Source organism: Gracilinanus agilis, chromosome 3 (genome assembly GCF_016433145.1).
Source record: "Gracilinanus agilis isolate LMUSP501 chromosome 3, AgileGrace, whole genome shotgun sequence".
In the NCBI taxonomy this organism is placed as follows: Eukaryota; Metazoa; Chordata; class Mammalia; order Didelphimorphia; family Didelphidae; genus Gracilinanus; species Gracilinanus agilis.
The window spans coordinates 328,197,375-328,219,691 of NC_058132.1; the positions used below are offsets into that span (position 1 = coordinate 328,197,375).

The following is a 22,317-nucleotide window of genomic DNA, read 5'->3' on the forward strand; positions in this document are numbered from 1 at the left end:
ACAATTCTTTTTTGAGTTGAACATATAGAAGGTAATAAGATTCCTGATCCCTAGCCTGAATTCTTAACAATTCATCAAGGGCATATTGGGATATATTTTTCCTTTATAATAATTTATTTATATGCATAATTTAATAGAGATGCAATTGATTAACCAAGTAGAACCATCACAGGATATTCATTAACCCTATCATTGCCATTTATGTGCTTATACATTTCAAAATGTTCTGTTCATTTTTGATAGGTAATTTTAGCTCCTCAGAACAAAGATGTAAAATTTTTTTCTATATTTTTTCTATAATGTTTTTTGTTCATTGATATCTATAATCTGCCTTAATTTTCCTTACATTTTAGTGATGAAGAACTATCTCAGTATCTTTTACAACTGGTGCAAGTTTTGAAATATGAACCTTTTCTTGATTGTGCACTGTCTAGATTCCTGTTAGACAGAGCACTCGCTAATAGGCGGATAGGGCAATTTCTATTTTGGCATCTTAGGTAAGTAGTTTTCATTTAAAATTTGTTCTTTAATTGATCATGGGGAGAGAGGGGAATGGCTTATGTTCCTGTGGAATTATCCAACATGATAAATCAGCATATTTAACTAATTTGGAATTTAGGGGGTTCTAAAAGTCAGTACAGTTTAATAGCTTTAGTAGCTTAAAACTCTGCTTAGACATTTAGTGTATACCAAATTTTTTTTTTCTTTAAACCTATACCTTTTCTTAGCAGTAAGGACTTAAGCATTTGGAGTTGTTACTTGCCCAGGATCACACAGTTAGGAATTTTCTGAGGCCAGATTTGAACTCAGGACCTCCTAACTCCAGGCCTGATGTTCTATCCACTGTGCTACCTAGTTTCCCTATATGATAATTGTTCTTGATATATTTCAATGATTATATAAGACTTCATCTCTTCTTTAATGAACTCTTATTCTTTTTAAATTCATAGATATTAGTACTATTAATTTATAAATCTCTATATTCTTGTATTGTAACTTGTTCCAGTAAAGAAATGAATGCATATCAGTTAGATAATATTTTTATTTGTCTTGGCTGTGTGCCTTATATTTGATTAATGAAAAGTAAAGTTTGCTGAAGAGGGATTTACGTGTGATATTTATATTCAGTGTTCAACTTCATGATTTAATATATTAAGATTTCATATGCCTATGTGATTGTGAATCAGTCTTTTTCCTGTTGTTTTGTGGGTGGAAGAGTTGATTTTTCTCCCACCTGTCACTTAAGAACTTTGCAAATGTCAAATACTTAATTCTCAGATTTGAGATGGGAAGTTAAATTGGGGGGGATTTTTGTCAACATGAGCTGATTTTAGTTTGAATGTTATCAGTACAATTTAGTTCCAGTTTAGAACAATAAGACCTTATATTCATGTTGGTAAATTAATCATTTTCTGAATCTCTTTAGGTCAGAGGTGCACATTCCTGCCTTTTCAGTGCAATTTGGTGTAATACTTGAAGCTTACTGTCGGGGAAGTGTGGGCTATATGAAAGTGCTTTCTAAACAGGTATTAGTTCCTTTTGAATGTTGATATTGATATTCATGGTCAAAGAAAATATGAACTGAAAGAGCCATAAAGCCTAGCATATACAAGGAATTTGCTCAAAATTTGTTTTGATGTAGAGAAGTGGTTTGAGAGGGACACATACTGAATTTGTATTCAAGGGAATCTAAGCACCAGTTAGTTCCCCCATCTTGAGACTTAACAAATGGGTCACCAGGGAAAGTCAATTTATACTTCTATAGGCCAATTTTTCTTCATCTAGGAATTAGAAATAGTAATATTTTTATTATGTACCCCTAAGGCTTACTAGATAATTTATGTAAATTGCTTTGTATAGTTTTCCTTTGACATATGCCTTTTTATATCCTGTGACCATTTTATATGTTAAGAAATACCTCTCATTCTTACGTATTAGGATCATTTTTAAATATATTTTGTATATCAGAGATTTATCAAAGAATTTAGAGACAAACAAAACTTTCTCATTTAATCACCTTTTCATTTTAATTGCATTAATTTTTTTTTTGGTCAAAATGTTTTAAATTTTATGTTAACCATTGTCAATTTTTGTCCCTTTCTAGCCTCCTTTGCCTGGTATAAGGACTTTATAAACTTTAAAGTACTATATAATTTTTTGTTTTGTTTTGTTTGCTTAGATAGTGACCCCAAAGTCTTTATTTTTAATCTATTAAAGCATAAAGGCATTAAAGCATAAAACTTTACCAATTTTTTAAAACTTAAAACTATAGTTTTAAGCTATTGCCTTAAGAATTTTGGGGCACCCTGTTTATATACACACACATACGTGTGTGTGTGTGTGTGTGTGTGTTGACTATACATGTGCATGTTAGGGGCTTAATTGACATATCCTAATATCCAAATGTAGCAAATTTTTCAATAATATTCTGGAGAAATTTGGTAGAATTGATTGTAAGCAGTGAGAGGGGACCTCTAGCCCCCACAGGTCCTTTCTAGCAACATTCACCATTTTCTCAAATAAAAGATACCTGGTGCTGAGAGAGCAACATTCAGATTGGTAGAGTGTTCAGTAAATTGTAGCCAGTGTTGCCATTTTGACATCATCAAGTCTATTTTGATGTTGAACTCTGTTTTGTGATAAAGGAGAAAAAGTTATGGATAACAGAAAAAAAGGATTATGTCTAATAATATATTCAGCATTCTATGTCTATTGCCTTTGTAATGTAAAGTGGAAAGGCCAAGATGAATCTGAGTCTTGCTGCTTTTTAGCATTTTTCCATTGTGTTCATCTCTGCCCTAGCCTAGCCCTGCTCTCTTTACTCTGCATGTTTCTCTGAATTCCCCATTTCTATAATTCTCATAGCTCATGTGATTTCAGTTACATTCAGATGCAACAGTTTGCTTAGCCATCCCTCAATTGATGGGCATTCACTTGTGTTTCAGGTTTTTTGCTACCACAAAAACTGCTGATAAGAATATTTTACCACAAAATGCTGATGTGAATATTTTGTCATATTCAGGCTCTTTCTGTCTTTAACTTTTTTGAGGAATTGTTGGATTAAAGACTCTCAGCAGTAATAAGATCTCATCTCCACACCATTCTTATCTCCATATAGGACAGCTATATTTTATTCTCATTATTAATTACACGTCATATTGTAAACTTGAGGAGAGTTTTCTACTGGATTTTTCCATTGCCAAGTAGAAGTCAAGTATAGATGGTTCTTTGTAATGTTTTTAATGGATCTGTTTATAATATTTATTGATTGGAAGAGAGTTTAAAACCTGTGTTTACTACTTTGGGTTAAATTGGGTATAGTATCTGTTATAATACCATTCCATCATTATTTTTCTCATAGTGAATTCATTTTTATAGTTCATAGAATCTTAGAATTGGAATGAATTTTAGTACCCCTCTAAACTAATCATTTTTTAGCATATTACTTCTTCTACAATAATCCTTCATAGTCAGAATTTAAGTATTTTTGGATTGAACAAAACAAACAATTGCCAGACTAACTTTTTAATCCATGGTTTATCCAGCATTGTTTTTGGTTTTGGTTTTGGTTTTGAGGCAAACAGGATTAAGTGCCTTGGCCACAGTCCCACAGCTACTAAGTGACTGAAGCTGACTGCACTCAAGTCTTCCTGACTCTTAAGCCCAGCACTCTATCCCTGCACCATCTAGCTACCTTTAGTATTGTTTTTAATAGTGACACCAAGGGCTGTTGAAGAGCATGGCAGTACCTCTTGTTAATGAATTCTTAACCTAGGTTCTGTGGAGATCCATGATTTTGGTTTTCTAAAAAACAATTTTGATAATGATTTCATTGTACATTTTATATTTGAAGAAGCTGAGGCAAAGAAATGACATGCCCAAGATCTATAATAATAAAAGTCAATAAACATTTATTTAGTGCTTATGTGCCAGTCATTGATCTAAGGACACACAGCTCAGCTATTAAGCTTCTAAAACTGGATTTGAACTCACATGCAGTGAATAGAGAGCTGGACCTGGTATCATCAAGGCTTCTCTTCCTGAATTCATTTCTGGATGAGGAAACTGATTTTATTCACTGAGCCACCTAGTTACCCCTTTCCCACCCCCCTACCCCCCCCCCCACACACTTTTCAAAGAAACTTTTTGCATTTTTGCATTTTTTAGCAATAGAAAGTGAAGACAAAATTCTCAGGCTTAAGTTCTTGTTTTTTTCTATGACTAAGAGCAAAATAAGTTCCTAGCTGTAAGCCCATTAAAAAAAAGAAAAGAAAAGAAAAACAAGGTGATGAAATACTTAAAGTAATTGGCTGGTGGTCATTGACGGTTTTCAGCATACTTTTAAGGAAATGAATGAAAGAAATTAAAAGTAGAAATACTTGAGAAAGTTCCTGTTCACAATATTAGAGGTTCCCTTTTCTCCCCCACTCATTGCCCATGTTTGAACAACCTGTAGGATTATGGAAAAGAACAGGGCAGGATTTTGACAGAAGACTGACCAGGCAGGTTTGTAATCAAATCAAACATTTTACAACTCCCACAGTATCCTGTCTGCTGGGTTGCATTGTATCATTTAAAACTTTATGATTAATTGACCTACTGACACAGTCCTAATTGTATTCTCACATGTAAGCCAACTACTGAAAATAAAAGTATACATGACCTTAAGAATATTTTGTTATTTGATGATGAAATTAATGATATCATCATGGTATTTCATGTGTGATGTGAACCTTTCATATCACGTTTGTAACTTTCTCTAACTTCATAATGGCCAAGGCCATTATCTAATTTATCTTTGTATTTCTCTCAGGGCCTACCACAGTATTATGTGAATTGAATTGGAATTGAATTCCATTGGCTTTAATGGAAAATAGGAAGGGCAAAGTATGTTTGTATTTTCTGTTCTTAGTACTTTTGGTAGATAAGAATTTTGCATTTAACTTCTTTATTATATGCAAGATGGGGAAGAGCTGCAGTTAACTGGGTAATAAGCAATCTTTGCATCCCAATAATCTTTACAAATCATTCTTTTCCTTCTATAATTAATGTTACCTTTGTAGTCCTTGAAAAAGTAACAATGAACCTTTTATTATCCATCACACCTATCTGTTCATTTGTTCATTCTGCAAATAGAAGTCAGACATGAATGTAATCACAGAAGCCACAATACAAAACTTTCTTATAATAGTGCCCCTTCTGAGGAGCTCCTCAGATTGTAATTCTTTGCCAGCACAAAAGAGCTATGAGGATTTTTAAATGTACATCCTCAATAAAGCTGTTTCTATACATGTCTACTTGTATTCCCTGACTTTGTAAGATAATTTTCCCTAACCTTCCCTTCTTCCATTCCCCCAAATTTGTCTTCTGATATATTTCCATTCTTCTTTTAAGATCAAGATAACAGAATCACTCCTGTGCCTTCCTACTTAGTCTCCCTTTATGACCTCTGATAATGATAGGGTCCAGATAGACACAATTATCTCCCCATAATAGAATATAAATATTTTACCCTTCATCATTGTCCATTCCTGTTTACCTTTTTGTGTTTCCCTTAACTGCTATGTTTGAACTTTATAGTTTCTACAAAGCTCTGATTTTTTCATCAGTAATGCCTAAAAGTTTTCTATTTCATTAAAGGTCCATTTCCCTTACTGTAGCATTATATTGGTTTTGCTAGGGTTATTTTGGTCTTTAAACCTGTCTCCTTTACCTTATGGAATATCATATTCTAAGGTCTCTGATTTTTTTGTGGTGAATGTTAAATTGCATGTCATTGTAACTATTCTTTGACATATGAGTGTGCTGGATTTTGACTATCATATTTCTGGGAGTTTTCATTGTAAGATTTCTTTCAGGAGGTGACCAGAGATTTCTTTCTATTCTCATTTGGCAATTTTAAAAAAAGATTTCTTTTTCTAGGCTTTTTGATGGGAGAAGTGTCATGGCTTTTAATTTTTAATTTTAATTTCTTAATTTTTTCCCCTCAATCTGTTTGATAGACACTCTGATAGATACCCCTATTTGAAATAGATACCTCATCTGTTTGTTTTGTTTTTGTTTTTGCCTCATGAAATCATTAGTTTCATTTTGGTTCATTCTGATTTTCAACAAATTTGACATTTGGCCAAGGTTTTGTACCTCTTGTGCCAAGTTGTTAATTTTCTTTATAATTTTTCTTCCATAGCTTTCTTTTCTGCTTCACTTTTTAAGTCTAGCACTCATTTAATTTATAAAAACACATTTTTAACTTTTTTAAAATTCCTGTACACTCTTTTGCAGGAATTCTAGTTGAATTTGTCTCTAAGCTACATTTTTCTTTTAGACTTTACTTATCTATGTTTTGGAGTTGTTCTTTTCTTTTTGTTTTTGTCTTGAGCATCCTTGCCACAATAGCTTTTTAAAAAACAAAACAAAACAAAAAAAACCTTACCTTCTGTTTGAGAATCAATTCCAGGTATTGGTTCTAAGGCAGAAGAGTGGTAAGGGCTAGGCAATGGGGGTTAAGTGACTTGCCCAGGGTCACACAGCTAGGAAATGTCTGAGGCCAGATTTGAACCTAGGATCTCCCGCCTCTGGACCTGACTCTATGCCACCCAGCTACCCCCCACAATAACTTTATGATGGGATTCTTTTTTTGTTGCTCATTTTTCCAGCCTGTTTTCTGCCTGGGTACATAAGAAACGATATATAAATGTTCATGATGATGATGGTGAATGGTGGTGGTGGTGGGTGGTGGTGATGGTGATGAGCTTTATGTTAGGTTGACTCTGCATATTTATGGAACAAAGATCTAGGCCAGTTCTGTTGCTGCTTTCCTATAGGATCTCAAGAACAGCTTTTTTTTTTTTCTTGAATTTTCCCAATCAGGATTCAATCTGTTGTGTTCTCTAAATCTCTTTGGAGGAGTTTTGTTGGGAACCCCTCCATACTTCTTGCTACTCTACCATTTTGGCTTCACTTCTATTCTTGTTTTAATGTTCTTCCTAAATTAATTTTGCAAGGTTTGTTTTATTTTTTTTGGTGGAGGGGAGGATGAATAAATAATATTAATAAGATGATCACATCAAACATTTCTCTATTCCTACTTTTCTTTTTCCTGATAATTTCTCTCTTAAAATTTGTGTTTCAGGTAGAAGCTCTTAATAAACTGAAGACCTTAAATAGTTTAATAAAATTGAATGCAATGAAGTTAAACAAAGCAAAAGGAAGAGAGGCAATGCACACATGCTTAAAACAAAATGCTTACCGAGAAGCCCTTTCTGATCTTCAGTCACCTTTGAATCCTTGTGTCATACTTTCAGAACTTTAGTAAGTGATATTCTGCTCTCCTTTTATATAGAAAATGGGTGATACAGATAATGGGTTCTTTTTTTTCAAACCCTTACCTTTTGTCTTAGAATCAATACTGTGTATTGGCTCCAAGGCAGAAGAGTGGTAAGGGCTAGGAAATGGAGGTTAACTCACCCAGGGTCACACAGCTGGGAAGTGTCTGAGGTCAGATTTGAACCTAGGGCCTCCCATCTCTAGGCTTGGCTCTCAATCCACTGAGCTACCCAGCTGCCCCCCAGATAATGGGTTCTTAACTTGCATTCCATGAATTTGGTTTTCTTTCTATTTGAATACTTGTTTTTTAATGATTTTTTTTCCTTTGCAATTATATGTATTTTATCTTACAAATTTAAAAATACTATTTTCAGAAGGGTCTGTAGGTTTGACTAGACTTCCAAAGGACCTCATGTCATAAAAAAAGTTAAGAAGTACCTGCTTCAATTGTAAATATTGACAGGAGTCTTCTGTCTTAGTAGACTTTTATTAACTAATTCCGAGTACATAGTTAAAATGCCATAAAAATTAACTGTTTCTATAAATTTGAGTTCTTCCAACTAAAGGTATATGGTTATATTCTGAAGCTAGATTTAAAATACAAATGAGCTATTATTAGAATGGTTAACATTAAGTTCAGATAAATTAAACTTATAACTTTAAGAAAGATATTCTAAAAAAAGTTCAGTTCCATTTAATTACATGTAAATAAATTTAAACCATTATTGTTAATAGTTACTCCCGTGAAATGCACTTAGAATGTTAAGAATCACATAGAATCAATATATTGGTTATTGTGCTTTAAAATACAGTTTGTAAAAATTTTTCAAAATTTATCATGAAAAATTGATTCATTCATCATGCTAATAACAAAAAGTTGTTTTAACATAATATATGCTCTGTGAGACTTCTACATCCAGAATTGGTCCCTTTTCTTTCTCAAGAAATCAGAATGTCTTTGTGACAAGGCCATTTTGAAGCTAATGAATATTTTCTCTTGATTTTAAAACCATAATAAAAGACAATTGAATAATGAGAAAATAAAAGAATCTCTGAGGGACTATTGGAAAGAAAGACGAAAACTTATTACAAATGAAGTGTCCAGGATTTTGAGGTGACTCGGCCTAGGCTTAGAAAGTATTCCCAAAATGAAGCAGCTGAGAATAATGTTATGAAAATCATAACATAATGTTATGAAAATCAATGCCATTGGCTTAATATTAAATTCTGCCAAGACTGTTCTTGTAGAAGCTTTCTTGCTGAGGTGGAAAGAGCTTTCTCCGTGTCTTGAGTTCTGATTTCCTACTCACCCAGAATGAATGAACAGTTGATTGGGCTATTTTAAACCCAGTAACTCATAAGTAAATTGATTTTCCATTTCTTTAAAGTTGAATTGCCCTAATGATGCAATGATGCTTGTTTTTTGTTAGTGTTGAGAAGTGCAAATACATGGATTCTAAGATGAAGCCTCTGAGAATCGTGTACAACAATAAGGTATTTGGAGGAGATCCAGTAGGGGTCATTTTCAAAAATGGGGATGGTAAGTTCCTTTTTTTTTTTTTTTTAAGTTTATTTTTTATGATTTAAATTTTTTTTTTTTAGAAAAAATTTTCCATGGTTACATGATTCCTGTTTTTACTTTCCCCTTCATCCCCCCAATCAGAATCCCCTCCTCCCCCCATATCCAACGTGCATTTCTACTGGTTTTAACGTGTGTGGTCAGTCAAGACTTATTTACATATTATTGATAGTTGCATTGGTGTGGTCATTTAGTGTCTACATCCCCAACCATGTTCACATCAACACATGCGTTCAAGTGGTTGTTTTACTTCTGTGTTTCCACTCCTGCAGTTCTTCCTCTTGAATGTGGGTAGCGTTCTTTTCCATAAATACCTCAGAATTGTCCTGGGTCATTGCATTGCTGAAGTCCATCACATTTGATTTTACCACAGCGTATCAGTCTGTGTGAACTATGTTCTTCTGGCTCTGCTCCTTTCACTCTTTCATTCCAGTTCACATGGGATTCCTCTAGTTTATTATTCCTTTGAGCACAATAGTATTCCATCACCAGCATATACCACAATTTGTTCAGCCATTCCCCAATGGAAGGGCATTCCCTCATTTTCCAGTTTTTTGCCACCACAAAAAGTGCGGCTATAAATATCTTTGTCCAAGTCTGTTTATCTATGATCTCTTTGGGGTACAAACCCAGCAATGCTATGGCTGGATCGAAGGACAGGCATTCTTTTATCACTCTTTGGGCATAGTTCCCAATTGCCATCCAGGATGGTTGGATCAGTTCACAACTCCACCAGCAATGCATTAATGTCCCAATTTTGCCACATCCCCTCCAACATTCATTATTCTCCCCTGCTATCATTTTAGCCAATCTGCTAGGTGTGAGGTGGTACCTCAGAGTTGTTTTAATTTGCATTTCTTTAATTATTAGAGATTTAGAGCACTTTTTTCATGTGCTTATTGATAGTTTTAATTTCTTTATCTGAAAATTACCTATTCATGTCCCTTGCCCATGTATCAATTGGGGGATGGCTTGGTTTTTTTGTACAATTGATTTAGCTCCTTATAAATTTGAGTAATTAGACCTTTGTCAGAGGTTTTTGTTATAAAAATTTTTTTCCCAATTTTTTGCTTCCCTTCAAATTTTGGTTGCATTGCTTTTGTTCATATAAAAACTTTAATTTAATGTAATCAAAATTATTTATTATACATTTTGTAATCTTTTCTAACTCTTGCTTGGTCTTAAAATCTTTCCTTTCCCAAAGATCTGACAAATATACATTTCTGTGTTCAACTAATTTGCTTAGAGTTTCCATCTTTATATTCAAGTCTTTCACCCATTCTGAATTTATCTTGCTGCAGGGTGTGAGATGTTGATCTAAACCTAATCTCTCCCATATTGTTTTCCAGTTTTCCCAGCAGTTTTTGTCAAATAATGGATTTTTGTCCCAAAAGCTGGGCTCTTTGGATTTATCATACACTGTCTTGCAGAGGTCACTTACCCCAAGTCTATTCCATTGATCTTCCCTTCTGTCTCTTAGCCAAATCCATATTGTTGTTTGTTTTTTTTTAAACCCTTGTACTTCGGTGTATTGTCTCATAGGTGGAAGATTGGTAAGGGTGGGCAATGGGGGTCAAGTGACTTGCCCAGGGTCACACAGCTGGGAAGTGGCTGAGGCCGAGTTTGAACCTAGGACCTCCTGTCTCTAGGCCTGACTCTCACTCCACTGAGCTACCCAGCTGCCCCTACCATATTGTTTTGATGACTACTGCTTTATAGTACAGTTTAAGATCTGGTACTGCTAGGCCACCTTCCTTCACATTATTTTTTTCATTATTTCCCTTGATATTCTTGATCTTTTGTTCTTCCAAATGAATTTTTTTATAGTTTTTTCTAATTCAGTAAAAAAGTTTTTTGGTAGTTTGATAGGTATGACACTTAATAAATAGATTAATTTGGGTAGGATTGGTGATTTTTATTATGTTAGCTTGTCCTACTCATGAGCAATTAATATTTTTCCAGTTATTTAGATCTAATTTTAATTGTGTGGAAAAGTGTTTTGTAGTTATGTTCGTATAATTACGTGTCTTTACAGATAGATTCCTAAGTATTTTATATTGTCTAGGGTAATTTTTAATGGCATTTCTCTTTCTAACTCTTGCTGCTGAGATGTGTTGGAAATATATAGAAATGCTGATGATTTATATGGGTTTATTTTGTATCCTGCAACTTTGCTAAAGTTCTTTATTATTTCCACTAGTTTTTTAGTTGATTCTCTGGGGTTCTTTAACTAGACCATCATATCTGCAAAGAGTGATAATTTGGTCTCCTTGTTGCCCATTTTAATACCTTCAATTTCTTTTTCTTCTCTAATTGCTACTTCAACTTTTAAAGCAACCCTGTAGGGGGTGGAAATTACATTATACATTGGATTAATAAGCACTATTAACACCTAGCAAATATTTAATATTTAGTAAATTCTTAATTATTCAATCATTTTAAATGACATTACAATAAGCAAATGAGGGCCTGCCAACTAACAAGGGGTTTTGGGAATCGTACTGTTTTAGAGAAGGAGATCTTGCATATCATTTCATTTAACTTCTTAACTTCACACCTTCTAAGAGAGGGTACTGAGTTGCCTGCTGTGACAAAACTAGCAAGTGGCAGATGTAACATAGACAAATATATTGTATATAATATTTGTATTTTGTAGTATTATCATGACCTTTTGTAATTGGTAAATTCTTTATTCTCAATCATATTTTGCTGTCACTTTAATAATTATTAAGCTCATTAAACCAAAAGCACAAATAAAGCAATCTTTTCTTTTAGATCTACGACAAGATATGTTAACACTCCAGATGTTGCGTTTGATGGATTTACTTTGGAAAGAAGCAGGTTTGGATCTCCGGTAAGTAATTGTAATCATTCCGTGTGTTGGTCTAATTAATATTCCCCTCTTTTCATTTGTCTGCCACTTGTAGGCTTTTGCCCTAAACAAAAATTGAAAATGCAGTTCTTACTTCATGAGGGAACCTTTATTCTAATAGTCAGCTTGATTTCCTCTTGAGCAGACCAAGTTTTCTTAAACTCTTTGGCCCTTATTATTAAAAACATCAAGGGGGCAGCTGGGTAGCTCAGTGGATTGAAAGCCAGGGCTAGAGATGGGAGGTCCTAGGTTCAAATATGACCTCAGACACTTCCCATCTGTGTGACCCTGGGCAAGTCACTTGACCCCCATTGCCTACCCTTACTACTCTTCTGCCTTGGAGCCAATACATAGTACTGACTTCAAGAAGGAAGGTAAGGGTTTTAAAAAAAAAAAAAACAAAACATCAGATTTACATGACTTATGCAGGAATTTATTTGCTTGACTATGCATATTTGTTTAAAAAATATTTTTATTTTCTTCCCAATTAAAGGAAGGTAGAGAAGAGAGAGAAAAAAGAGATTTTTTATTGTTGTTAATTGAAAAAAAAAAAGATTCTATTCATATTTCAAGTGTCCAGTAATAAGATGTACCGCAGGTCCCATTACCCTATAGATCACAGGAACCAAAAACTATCCACTAAACTAGTTAAAGAATATTTAACTGGCAGCAATAATTTTAACCCTTCCCATTCTTTCCCTGAATATCTCTATCTTATTTATCTTAAGTAAATATCTTCTTCCAGGAAGAGAGAAGCTAATGATAGAATTACTTGAGGATATTTTTGATTAGTTATATTTAGTTTTATATTCCTATTTATTAGTTTGCCATTTTATATTTTTTCCCTTTCTTGTAAACCCCTAAAACTCAAATATGTATTTTTGAGCTCTATCACCATCCAGATGAGATATATAGTAATAAGTAATATACTTATATATAATATAATAATATGATATATAACATCCAAATATAATATAATGAACTCACTATATGACTTAATAAAGCTATACTTTATTGTCACCTTTCAGAATAGGCCCTGCAAAAATGGGCTTTCCTTCCCTTTTTGAAAGAGGTGCCACTTATTTTCATAATAGTGAGATTAGTTCGTTGTAGGAAAAGATAAAATGATGGAAATGTTATAGAGCAATTTTATTTGGTCTTTTTTTTATTTGAAGTGGTTTAAACACTTAAAAAAAAAAACAAACACCTTATCTTTTGTGTTAGATTTAATACTGAGGTAACAGGCTAGGCAATGGGAGGCTAAGTGACTTGGCCAAAGTCACATAGCTAAGAAGTGTCTGAAGCCAGATTTAAACCCAGAACCTCTCATCTCTAGGCCTGGCTTTCTACCCACTGAGCCACCTAGCTGCCCTAGTTGATAATCCTGGAATTCATTTATCTTGCCAGTGTTTCATTGTGTTGATACATAATTGATATTCTTTCCTAGAGAACAATATAATCAGAAGAGTTGGCTTATCCCCATTTGTGGTTTCAAGGCACTTTCACAATGCATTTTCTTATTGGATAATTGCTAATCTTACTTATATGAGACATAGGGATTGCACACATTATCTCCACTTTATAGATTAGGAAACAGAGGCTCTACTTGTTTTTTATTTTTATTTTTTTTTTTAAACCCTTGTACTTCGGTGCATTGTCTCATAGGTGGAAGATTGGCAAGGGTGGGCAATGGGGGTCAAGTGACTTGCCCAGGGTCACACAGCTGGGAAGTGGCTGAGGCCGGGTTTGAACCTAGGACCTCCTGTCTCTAGGCCTGACTCTCACTCCACTGAGCTACCCAGCTGCCCCTTCATCACTGCCTACTTTTGCAGAAGACACTGTTGGGCTTGTGTCTGGTTTGGCTACACCAGTAGTGAGACAAAAGGCCAGGAAAGGGAGTCAAAGTGCACTTTGACCTGGCACTAGTTGACTCACATACGTCATGTCACGTAAAGACTTTGTATTAGAGCTTGGTTTTTAATATCTTTGTGTTTAAACATAAACATGAGGGCCTGGGAAAATCGTGACATTCCATAATTTTTCTCTATAATTTATAGAGAAAATTTTTTCAAAGAAAAGCAAAAAGCATCCATACTTAAATAAGGAGTACTCCTCACTTGTAGTATTAATCCTCATAAGGCTTAATTAGGTAACTGTCCTGTCTTGTGGAGTAGGGTGGAAGATGGGGAGTTTGGGAGAAGTATAAAAGAAACATCTGACTGTCATTATCCCCCAGAAGCTCATAATCAGGGGAGACTGTTTTCCCCAGTGAAACAAAAAACAGACACTAATAAGACACTGTGACCTCATTCTGGTTTCATCTTAGATCTGTTATTTAAAGGCTTCTATTAACAAAGAAAGCCTGCATTAGGTTCTCTTAGCAAAATGTAAATCTACTTTTCCTGACTTTCATGTTGGGCTATGACATTGTCTATGTAACTTGAGGTTAATTTCTTTTTCTGTATTGTTTACACTGGGTTTACCTCAACCAAAAGAAATACAGCCATTTTTCTTTAGTACAGAACAGTGCCTTTAGTTTCTAAGGAGTATAACTTTATATTTGCTTGACTTTGTGCTTTTCTTTCCTCAGTAATATATGAAAATATTACCTCTTGGGGGCAGCTGGGTAGCTCAGTGGATTGAAAGTCAGGCCTAGAGACAGGAGGTCCTGGGTTCAAATCCGGCCTCAAACACTTTCCAGCTGTGTGACTCTGGGCAAGTCACTTAACCCCCATTGCCCACCCTTACCACTCTTCCACCTAGGAGCCAATACACAGAAGTTAAGGGTTAAAAAAGAAAAGAAAAGAAAAGAAAAGAAAAGAAAAGAAAAGAAAAGAAAAGAAAAGAAAAGAAAGAAAATATTCCCTCTTTTATAGGTCATGCTCAAGGGCAAATATTTTGTTATAAATAATACTATGATTAAAGGATCAATTCACAGTATATTTTATTTTATAGGATTCAAATAATTCTTGGTTAAGTTCTATTGAGCTCAGATTTGAATTTAGATGACTAATCGATTGATTATGAGGTATTTTTAAGTGATTCATAAATTTTCTATGTGATCAAGATACAAAGCTGTGCCACAGTCTGTAAAAGGGGAAAAAAAAGTGGTTGCCAAGAATTGAATAAATATCAATTCCAAATGAATTTTTATCAATTTAGCTATAAAATATTGGAGAGAGTGAAAGTAGAGGGATGAGAAGAGGGTAGAGTAAGAGGTCTAGCTTAACATACTAAGTAATATGCTCCAGCCTCTGGCTCAACCCAGGCAGGGCTAATTAGTCCTCAGCTAGGGAAGGCTCAGCAGAGGACCAAATGAAGCAACAGCTTCAGTCACGAAGCCTCTCTTGAAAGTTCCTTCAGAGAAATCCAGAAAGAATCAGTCTTTACACTCATCATGTGTAGTTCTAAGGGAGAGATTTAAGAACAGGATAGTTAAGATGATGAGACACTGGAATATTCTAGCAGTCCTATCAGGTTAGAAATACAAAAATGCCAAATCAAGTTTTATAGGCAATAAATTAAAATGAGTAAGAGATAGCTATGGAGTAGTGAGGGAAGATTTCATGGAGGAAATGAGGAGGCTGACATTTGAAGGATGTATGGCATTTACAGTAGTGGACAAGAGGCAAGTAGGAGGAATGGCATAAACAAAGGCATGGAAACCAGAATAAGTAAACAGACAAAATTCAAATATTACCACATCCAATGTCCTTTTATAATAATATTAAACCCCACTTTTATATCATCTAATTCCATTATAATGCCTTTGGATAAGCCATGCCTGCTACAGATAATTAGATTAGATTATTTTACTCAACAACTGTGTTTACCCAATTGTTGTTTCTATCTATAATGTATGGGGCCAGGAATAAGGTGAGAGTAGAGGAATGAGAGATTCACTTAACAAAGCAGAGAGTTTGTAGTCAGTAGTAGAATACAAAAAGTGTTAAGTGGGATGGGGCCAAGAAAAAGATTTTGATTTTCAATTATATGTTATTGAACAGAGTGGTTAGCTGAAGAAATCAGTTTTATGAGAATGGCATCACAGTGTTTTACAGGTTTGCTTGGAAAAGAAAGTGGCAGGGAGAACATCTAGAAGAGAGCTGTAGTCAGGAAGGTATGAAGTAATATGGGCCTGAATTATCACGACAATGGAAATGTAGAGTAAGGAAAAGATTAAAGAGGCTTCTCTTTTAAGAGAAGAAATAACAAAAATTAATGAGAGGAATACGAGGTTCTAGCTTAAAAGACTAGATATGCCAGTATCAAAACTGTTAAAATTTAATCTCATTCCTCACCTTAAGCTTTATTATATCATATCCTGAAGTAATATTAGTGGTATGAGTCCTAAACATTTAGTATTAAAAACAAGTGTTTTTTGAACAATACAATTTAAGTTTGCTAAACAGGATTTCTGAAATAAGTCTCCAAGCCTCTAAATCATCAGTTCTTAAACTCTGATGGAATCTTATGAGACCTTCTAGTTCAACCCATACCTGAAAAAGAATACCTTCCCGATCATGCCTTTCAAGTGGTTGGTCATCCAGCCTTTGGTTGAAGACCTCTAATAAAGAGGGGGAATCCCACTACCTTTTGAAGCAGCCTCCAGGTTTAGCTCTGATTATTCAGGAACCTTTCCTTACATTAAGATTCACCTTTTTCTAATCTAATATATCTAAAGCATCATAGCTCTTTTGATACTTCAAGATAATGGATCATGTCCATCTGCTAAGTCTTTCCTAGGTTAACAATCCCACTTTTTTATACACTTATCTTCATGTGGCATGATTTCAAGGTATTTCATCTTGATTGTTCTCCCAGATATTTTCCCTGAAATGTAGATACCAGAACACTATGTAAAATTTCAGGTGTGATCTGGCCAGGGAAACTGACTAAAACTGAATGGAAAGAAATAATGGAATCAATTACTAAAGATTAGAAGGGAGTTCTTTAATTTGGGAGAATGTGATGGCCCCTACATGCATGAGTGTGGGCATAGTTGGAAAAAGGAGGAAAGAATCATGGCTCCAGTGGGACATAAGTCTTAGAGATGACAAACAGGGGCCATAGTTATGGACAGTGGTGTCTACTAGGGCTACTAAGGGTCTCTACTTTGGGATGAATAGATAACAATCTTATGAGCTCAATAGCAACTGACTCTTTAATAGCAGAGCATGTTTATCATGCAAATATGAACTTTCATTTATTTTAGTTAAAAGAGTAAAAGTTCCTATTTACAAAACTGGCTGGCTTTTGTGGCTAGCTGACTTGCCTTCTGATTTATTTATAATATTGAGAAAATGAGTTTTATTTTTTCAGTCTAGATTACAGTTTTTGGTTAAGAAAATTTTTAATAATGTTCTTCTCTCAACCTCTTAAATGGATTTCCCTTTCATTTGTTCTATTAACCTATGTAGTCTGCTTTTTACCTACAAAGATCATCTACTATAATGCTTTACTTGGATAGCATATGAATTAGTTAAAGATTTAGAAGACTGGCTTGGCATATCAAGAAAATTCCAGTAAATAACTACATCTATTGCCTTCCTAAGAGAATTACTTCTTAACTGAAAGAACATTTCTCATTCTCTTTCTGACACTAACAATATAAGTGGAAATTGGGGGAAGGATATAACCAATATGTTTGTTCTTTGTGTAATAAAGGGGGGGGGATTTTATTGACTTAACTTTAAAATAAATTATTTGATTACATATGCATCTTCTCATGCTTCTCAATGATAAAACAAATGTGTTTTTCCTTAGAATGCTGCCATATGGTTGTTTAGCAACAGGAGACCGCTCTGGCCTGATCGAAGTTGTTAGCACCTCTGAAACAATTGCCGATATTCAGCTAAATAGTAGTAATGTTGCTGCTACAGCCGCCTTCAATAAAGATGCTCTTCTAAACTGGCTTAAAGAATACAATTCTGGGTTAGTTTATTCTTTTTTCTGATTATCATCATGCTTTCAAAACGGCTTTGTCAGTTACCACTTTCAAGTAAGTTTATCACTATGTGGAAATTTCAAGGAGACAAAATTTAGACTTCATAAAATTTTGTAATAGTGAACCAACAGTGGAAGTAACTGCTTTGGGAATAAGTGATTGCCTTCTCATTTGGATTTCTTCATGTACAATCTGGATGACTTCTTGTTCTATGTGTTATATAGGAAATTACTTTTTAGATATGAGTTGAAGTAGATTCTAATACATTTTTTTGAAAATAAACTTACATCAAATGCAAAATCCAAGAAACTAGAAGTTTTTCATTCTGATGGCTTCATTTTAAATTCTACTGTCTTAAATAAGATTATAGAACTATAGTATTTAATACTTGGTGATCTACTAATGTCCATGTTGATTAAAAATATTAAAAATATTTATTCATCACACAAAACCTACTTTTATCACCTGTCTTTTCATTAGGCTTAAGGCATATGAGTGCCTATTTCACACAAATCTATACAATTCCCCTTAGAAATCACACCAGCAAGTTATAGAGACAAAATTATTTATCTTTTAATCCTTCTACTTTAATATTTCTAATAGTCTTGGTAACTACTCATGGTAACTTCCACATCTGATCTGGTGTAATTTATCTCTATTATACTAACATCATGTCATAACACTGAATCTAGCATCCTTCCTAGTATCTCTCTTATAAATCAATCAATAAGTTATTCATTCATTCATCTATTTGTTTATAACATTCATAAATTTTAAGTTCCAAATTATTTTCCTCTCTCTAGGCCCCCCCCCCCCCAGCCATTGAGAAATCAAGCAGTAGGACACCCATTATGCATATAAAGTCATCCACAAAATATTTCCATATTAGCCATGTTGCACCCACCCCACCCCCCAATTAAAAAAGTATGCTTCATTCATTCTGCCTCATCCACAGAGTTCATAACTTCTCTCTGGAAGAGATAACATTTTTCATCATGAGTCCTCTGACATTATCTTGGATCATTGTGCTAATTAGCAGTAGTAGTCTCTCACAGCTGATCATTGTTACAATATTGATATTATTGTGGATAATATTCTCCTATTTCTCTTTGCTTTTCATCAGTTCATATATATCTTCTCAGGTTTTTCTGAAACCATCTCGCTTGCCTTCTGTCTTAGAATTGATACTATTTCAATTTCAAGACAATAGCATTAAGGCCAGGCAATTGTAGTTAAGTGAATTGACCAGCTAGGAAGTGTCTGAGACCAGATTTGAACCTAGATCATCCTGACGTCAGGCCTGGCATTCTATTCATAGAATCACTTTGCTGCCCTCACCTTGACATTTATTATATCACATTAGTATTCCATCAGAATCATATTCCACAGCTTGTTCATCAATTCCCCAATTGATGAGTATCTCCATAATTTCCAATTCTTTGACACCTCATAAAAGAATTGTTATGAATATTTTTGTACATAGGGGTCATTTTCCCTTTTTTTTTTTAAAATCCCTGGGATCCCGACTTAGTAGTATTATTGCTAGGTAAAAAGTTATTCACATCTATAGCCCTTTGGACTTTGTTCTTGAGAATAGTGAGGCCAGTTTACGACTGTACCAACAGTGAATAAGTGCTCCTATTTTTCCACACACCTTCCTGAATTTTTCATTTTCTGGGCATCTCTTAAATTCTTTGACCCCAGTATGGACTGCTCTTCAACACTATCAATCCTCTCTGAATTATTACTTTCATACTTTTCCCTTTCTTCTTCCATTGAATCTAGCTTTAGATTCACTAACTTTTTTGTCTTTGTTTTAAACCTTTATCTTCTATTTTAAGATCAGTACCAAAGGGGCAGGTAGGTAGCTGAGTGGATTGAGAGCAAGGCCTAGAGACTGGAGATTCATTCAAATCTGGCCTCACACTTCCTAGCTGTGTGACTCTAGGAAAGTCAATTAACCCCCATTGCCTAACCCTTGTTGCTCTTCTGCCTTGAAACTACTTTAGTACTAATTCTAAGATGGAAAGTAAGGAAGGGTTTTTTTTTTAAATGCTGCCCAATACACACCATTTAATTTTTTTTTTTTCAAAACAAGTCTTTTATTTTACATTGTCTACATTATTCCCCTCTAGCAGTACAAAAAGAAAAAAAAAGAATAAACATTTTCACTGGTGTAAGCAATTCCCCATATGGGAGCTTTCTGCACTGATGTAATTCAGCAATTTATCATTTTAAAGGATATTTAGATTTTGCAATTTATAATTTTAAAGAATTTCCTGAGGCAATGAGAGGTGGCCAATGGTATGGCTGGATCAAAGGGCAAGCATTCTTTTATAGCACTTTGAGCATGATTCCAAATTGCCAGCCAGAATGGCTGGATCAGTTCACAGCTCCACCAGCAATGCATTAATGTCCCAATTTTGCCACATCCCCTCCAACATTCATTACTCTCCCCTTCTTTCATTTTAGCCAATCTGCTAGGTGTGAGGTGATACCTCAGAATTGTTTTGATTTGCATTTCTCTTAATTATTAGAGATTTGGAACACTTTCTCATGTGTTTATTGATACTTTTGATTTCTTTACCTGAAAATTGCCTATTCATGTCTCTTGCCCATTTATCAATGGCTTGATTTTTTATACAATTGCTTTAACTCCTTGTATATTTGAGTGATTAGACCCCTGTCGGAGTTTTTCGTTATAAAGATTTTTTCCCAATTTGTTGTTTCCCTCCTGATTTTGACTACATTGTTTTTGTTTGTACAAAAGCTTTTTAGTTTAATATAATCAAAACCATTTAATTTACATTTTGTAATTTTCTCTAACTCTTGCTTGGTTTTAAAGTCTTTCCTTTCCCAGAGATCTGACAAGTATACTATTCTGTGTTCACTTAACTTATTTATAGTTTCCCTCTTTATATTCAAGTCATTCACCCATTCTGAATTTATCTTGGTGTAGGGTGTGAGATGTTGATCTAGACCTAATCTCTCCCATATTGTTTTCCAAATTTCCCAGCAGTTTTTGTCAAATAGTGGATTTTTGTCCCAAAAGTTGGGCTCTTTGGGTTTATCATACACTGATTCTGTTTATAATAATTTAGTCCTTCACAATTGATCATCTGTACTTATCTCTTCTTGAGCTTTTGAATCTATTTTCCTCTTTGTATTAGCTGTACCCATCACAGTACATGTTAGATAGTAACTGTTGTTGAATCAAACTATGTAGCATAAGTGGTCTAAACACTCCTTTTGTTGTTGACTTGTTTAGGGATGACTTGGATCGAGCCATTGAAGAGTTTACTCTCTCCTGTGCTGGCTACTGTGTAGCTTCTTATGTCTTAGGGATTGGGGATAGACATAGTGACAATATCATGGTCAGGAAGACTGGACAGGTAAGTTGCTATCTATTATCTTTCAATGGAACCCTCAAAAAAACTGGGTTACTTCTGCTATCGTGATGTTCCCAAATATTCTATCATGTCTAGACAAACTGTCAGCCTTAAGTTTTTGTTCTAAATCTCCTATGAGGTTGCTCATTCTATCACAGATACTATACCTCATATTTGCCATGATTCCTATTTGTCCCTAGCAATGTCACTGAGGCATTGTGATTAAAATTACCTGGGTTTTCCCACTTATGGAGAAGGAAACAACAACCCACTCCAGTATATTTGCCAAAAAAAAAAAAAAAAAACCCAAATGCAGTCAGGAAGAGTTAGATGCTACCAAAATGACTGAACAATAACAAGTTCCTACCTGAGTTACAGGTGGCAAAATGAATAGAGTTCCACATTTATTGAGTGAGGATATAGAGAAAGAGTGATTACAGGGAAGGAGTGGATTCCTCAAGAAACAGTGGGATGTAGGGGCAGCTAGGTAGCACATGGTAAGAGTGCTAAGCCTGGGGTTGGGGGGATCTGGGTTCAAATCTAGATTCAAGCACTTCCTAGTTGTATGAACCTGGGCAGACCACTTAATACTAAGACAGAAGGTAAGGGCTATTTAAAAACAAGCAAAAAAAAGTTATGTTTTATATATATATATATATATATATATATATAATAAATGGTAACCAAAAATAAGGAGAAATAAAGTGAATGTTCTTTAAGGTTGCTAATGAGGTCTGAGCAGGAAGAAGAGAACAGTGCTAAATGTGAGTTGAACCATAATCAGCTCCTATTTCTCCCCCTTCCAATGCTCTTATTTTTTGTTGTTTTTTTTTTTTGTTTGTTTGTTTGTTTTTAACCCTTACCTTCAGTCTTAGAATCAGTGCTATATATTGGTTATAAGGCAGAAGAGTGGTAAAGGCTGGGCAATGGGAATTTGCCCAGGGTCACACAGCTGGGAAGTGTCTGAGGCCAGATTTGAACCCAGGATCTCCTGTCTCCTGACCTAGCTCTCGATCTATTGAGCCACCAGTAGCTCCCACTCACTTGACCTAAGAGTTCTGGTCTTCACTTTGAGAAATCCTAGTATGGACAATCTCTGCATTAGAATACTGCTTTGTGTTTACCATTAAGAAAAAAAATTTAGGCCAGGTTGTTCGTTATGAAATATTTTTCTTTGCTTTGCATATGACATTTTTCTCAGGTT

General features: G+C 34.5%; 1 protein-coding gene across 2 annotated transcripts in view; it reads left to right on the plus strand.

Moving 5' to 3' along the window:
- Positions 1-22,317, plus strand: part of PIK3CB (phosphatidylinositol-4,5-bisphosphate 3-kinase catalytic subunit beta) — an 86,073-nt gene that overhangs the window by 55,383 nt on the left and 8,373 nt on the right. For both annotated transcript variants that reach the window (XM_044669983.1, XM_044669985.1), the window contains 7 exons: positions 354-497; positions 1,427-1,526; positions 7,133-7,311; positions 8,757-8,866; positions 11,681-11,759; positions 17,544-17,711; positions 20,993-21,116. In XM_044669983.1, coding sequence (XP_044525918.1) covers positions 354-497; positions 1,427-1,526; positions 7,133-7,311; positions 8,757-8,866; positions 11,681-11,759; positions 17,544-17,711; positions 20,993-21,116 — 904 coding nt within the window. The remainder of the gene's footprint in view (positions 1-353; positions 498-1,426; positions 1,527-7,132; positions 7,312-8,756; positions 8,867-11,680; positions 11,760-17,543; positions 17,712-20,992; positions 21,117-22,317) is intronic.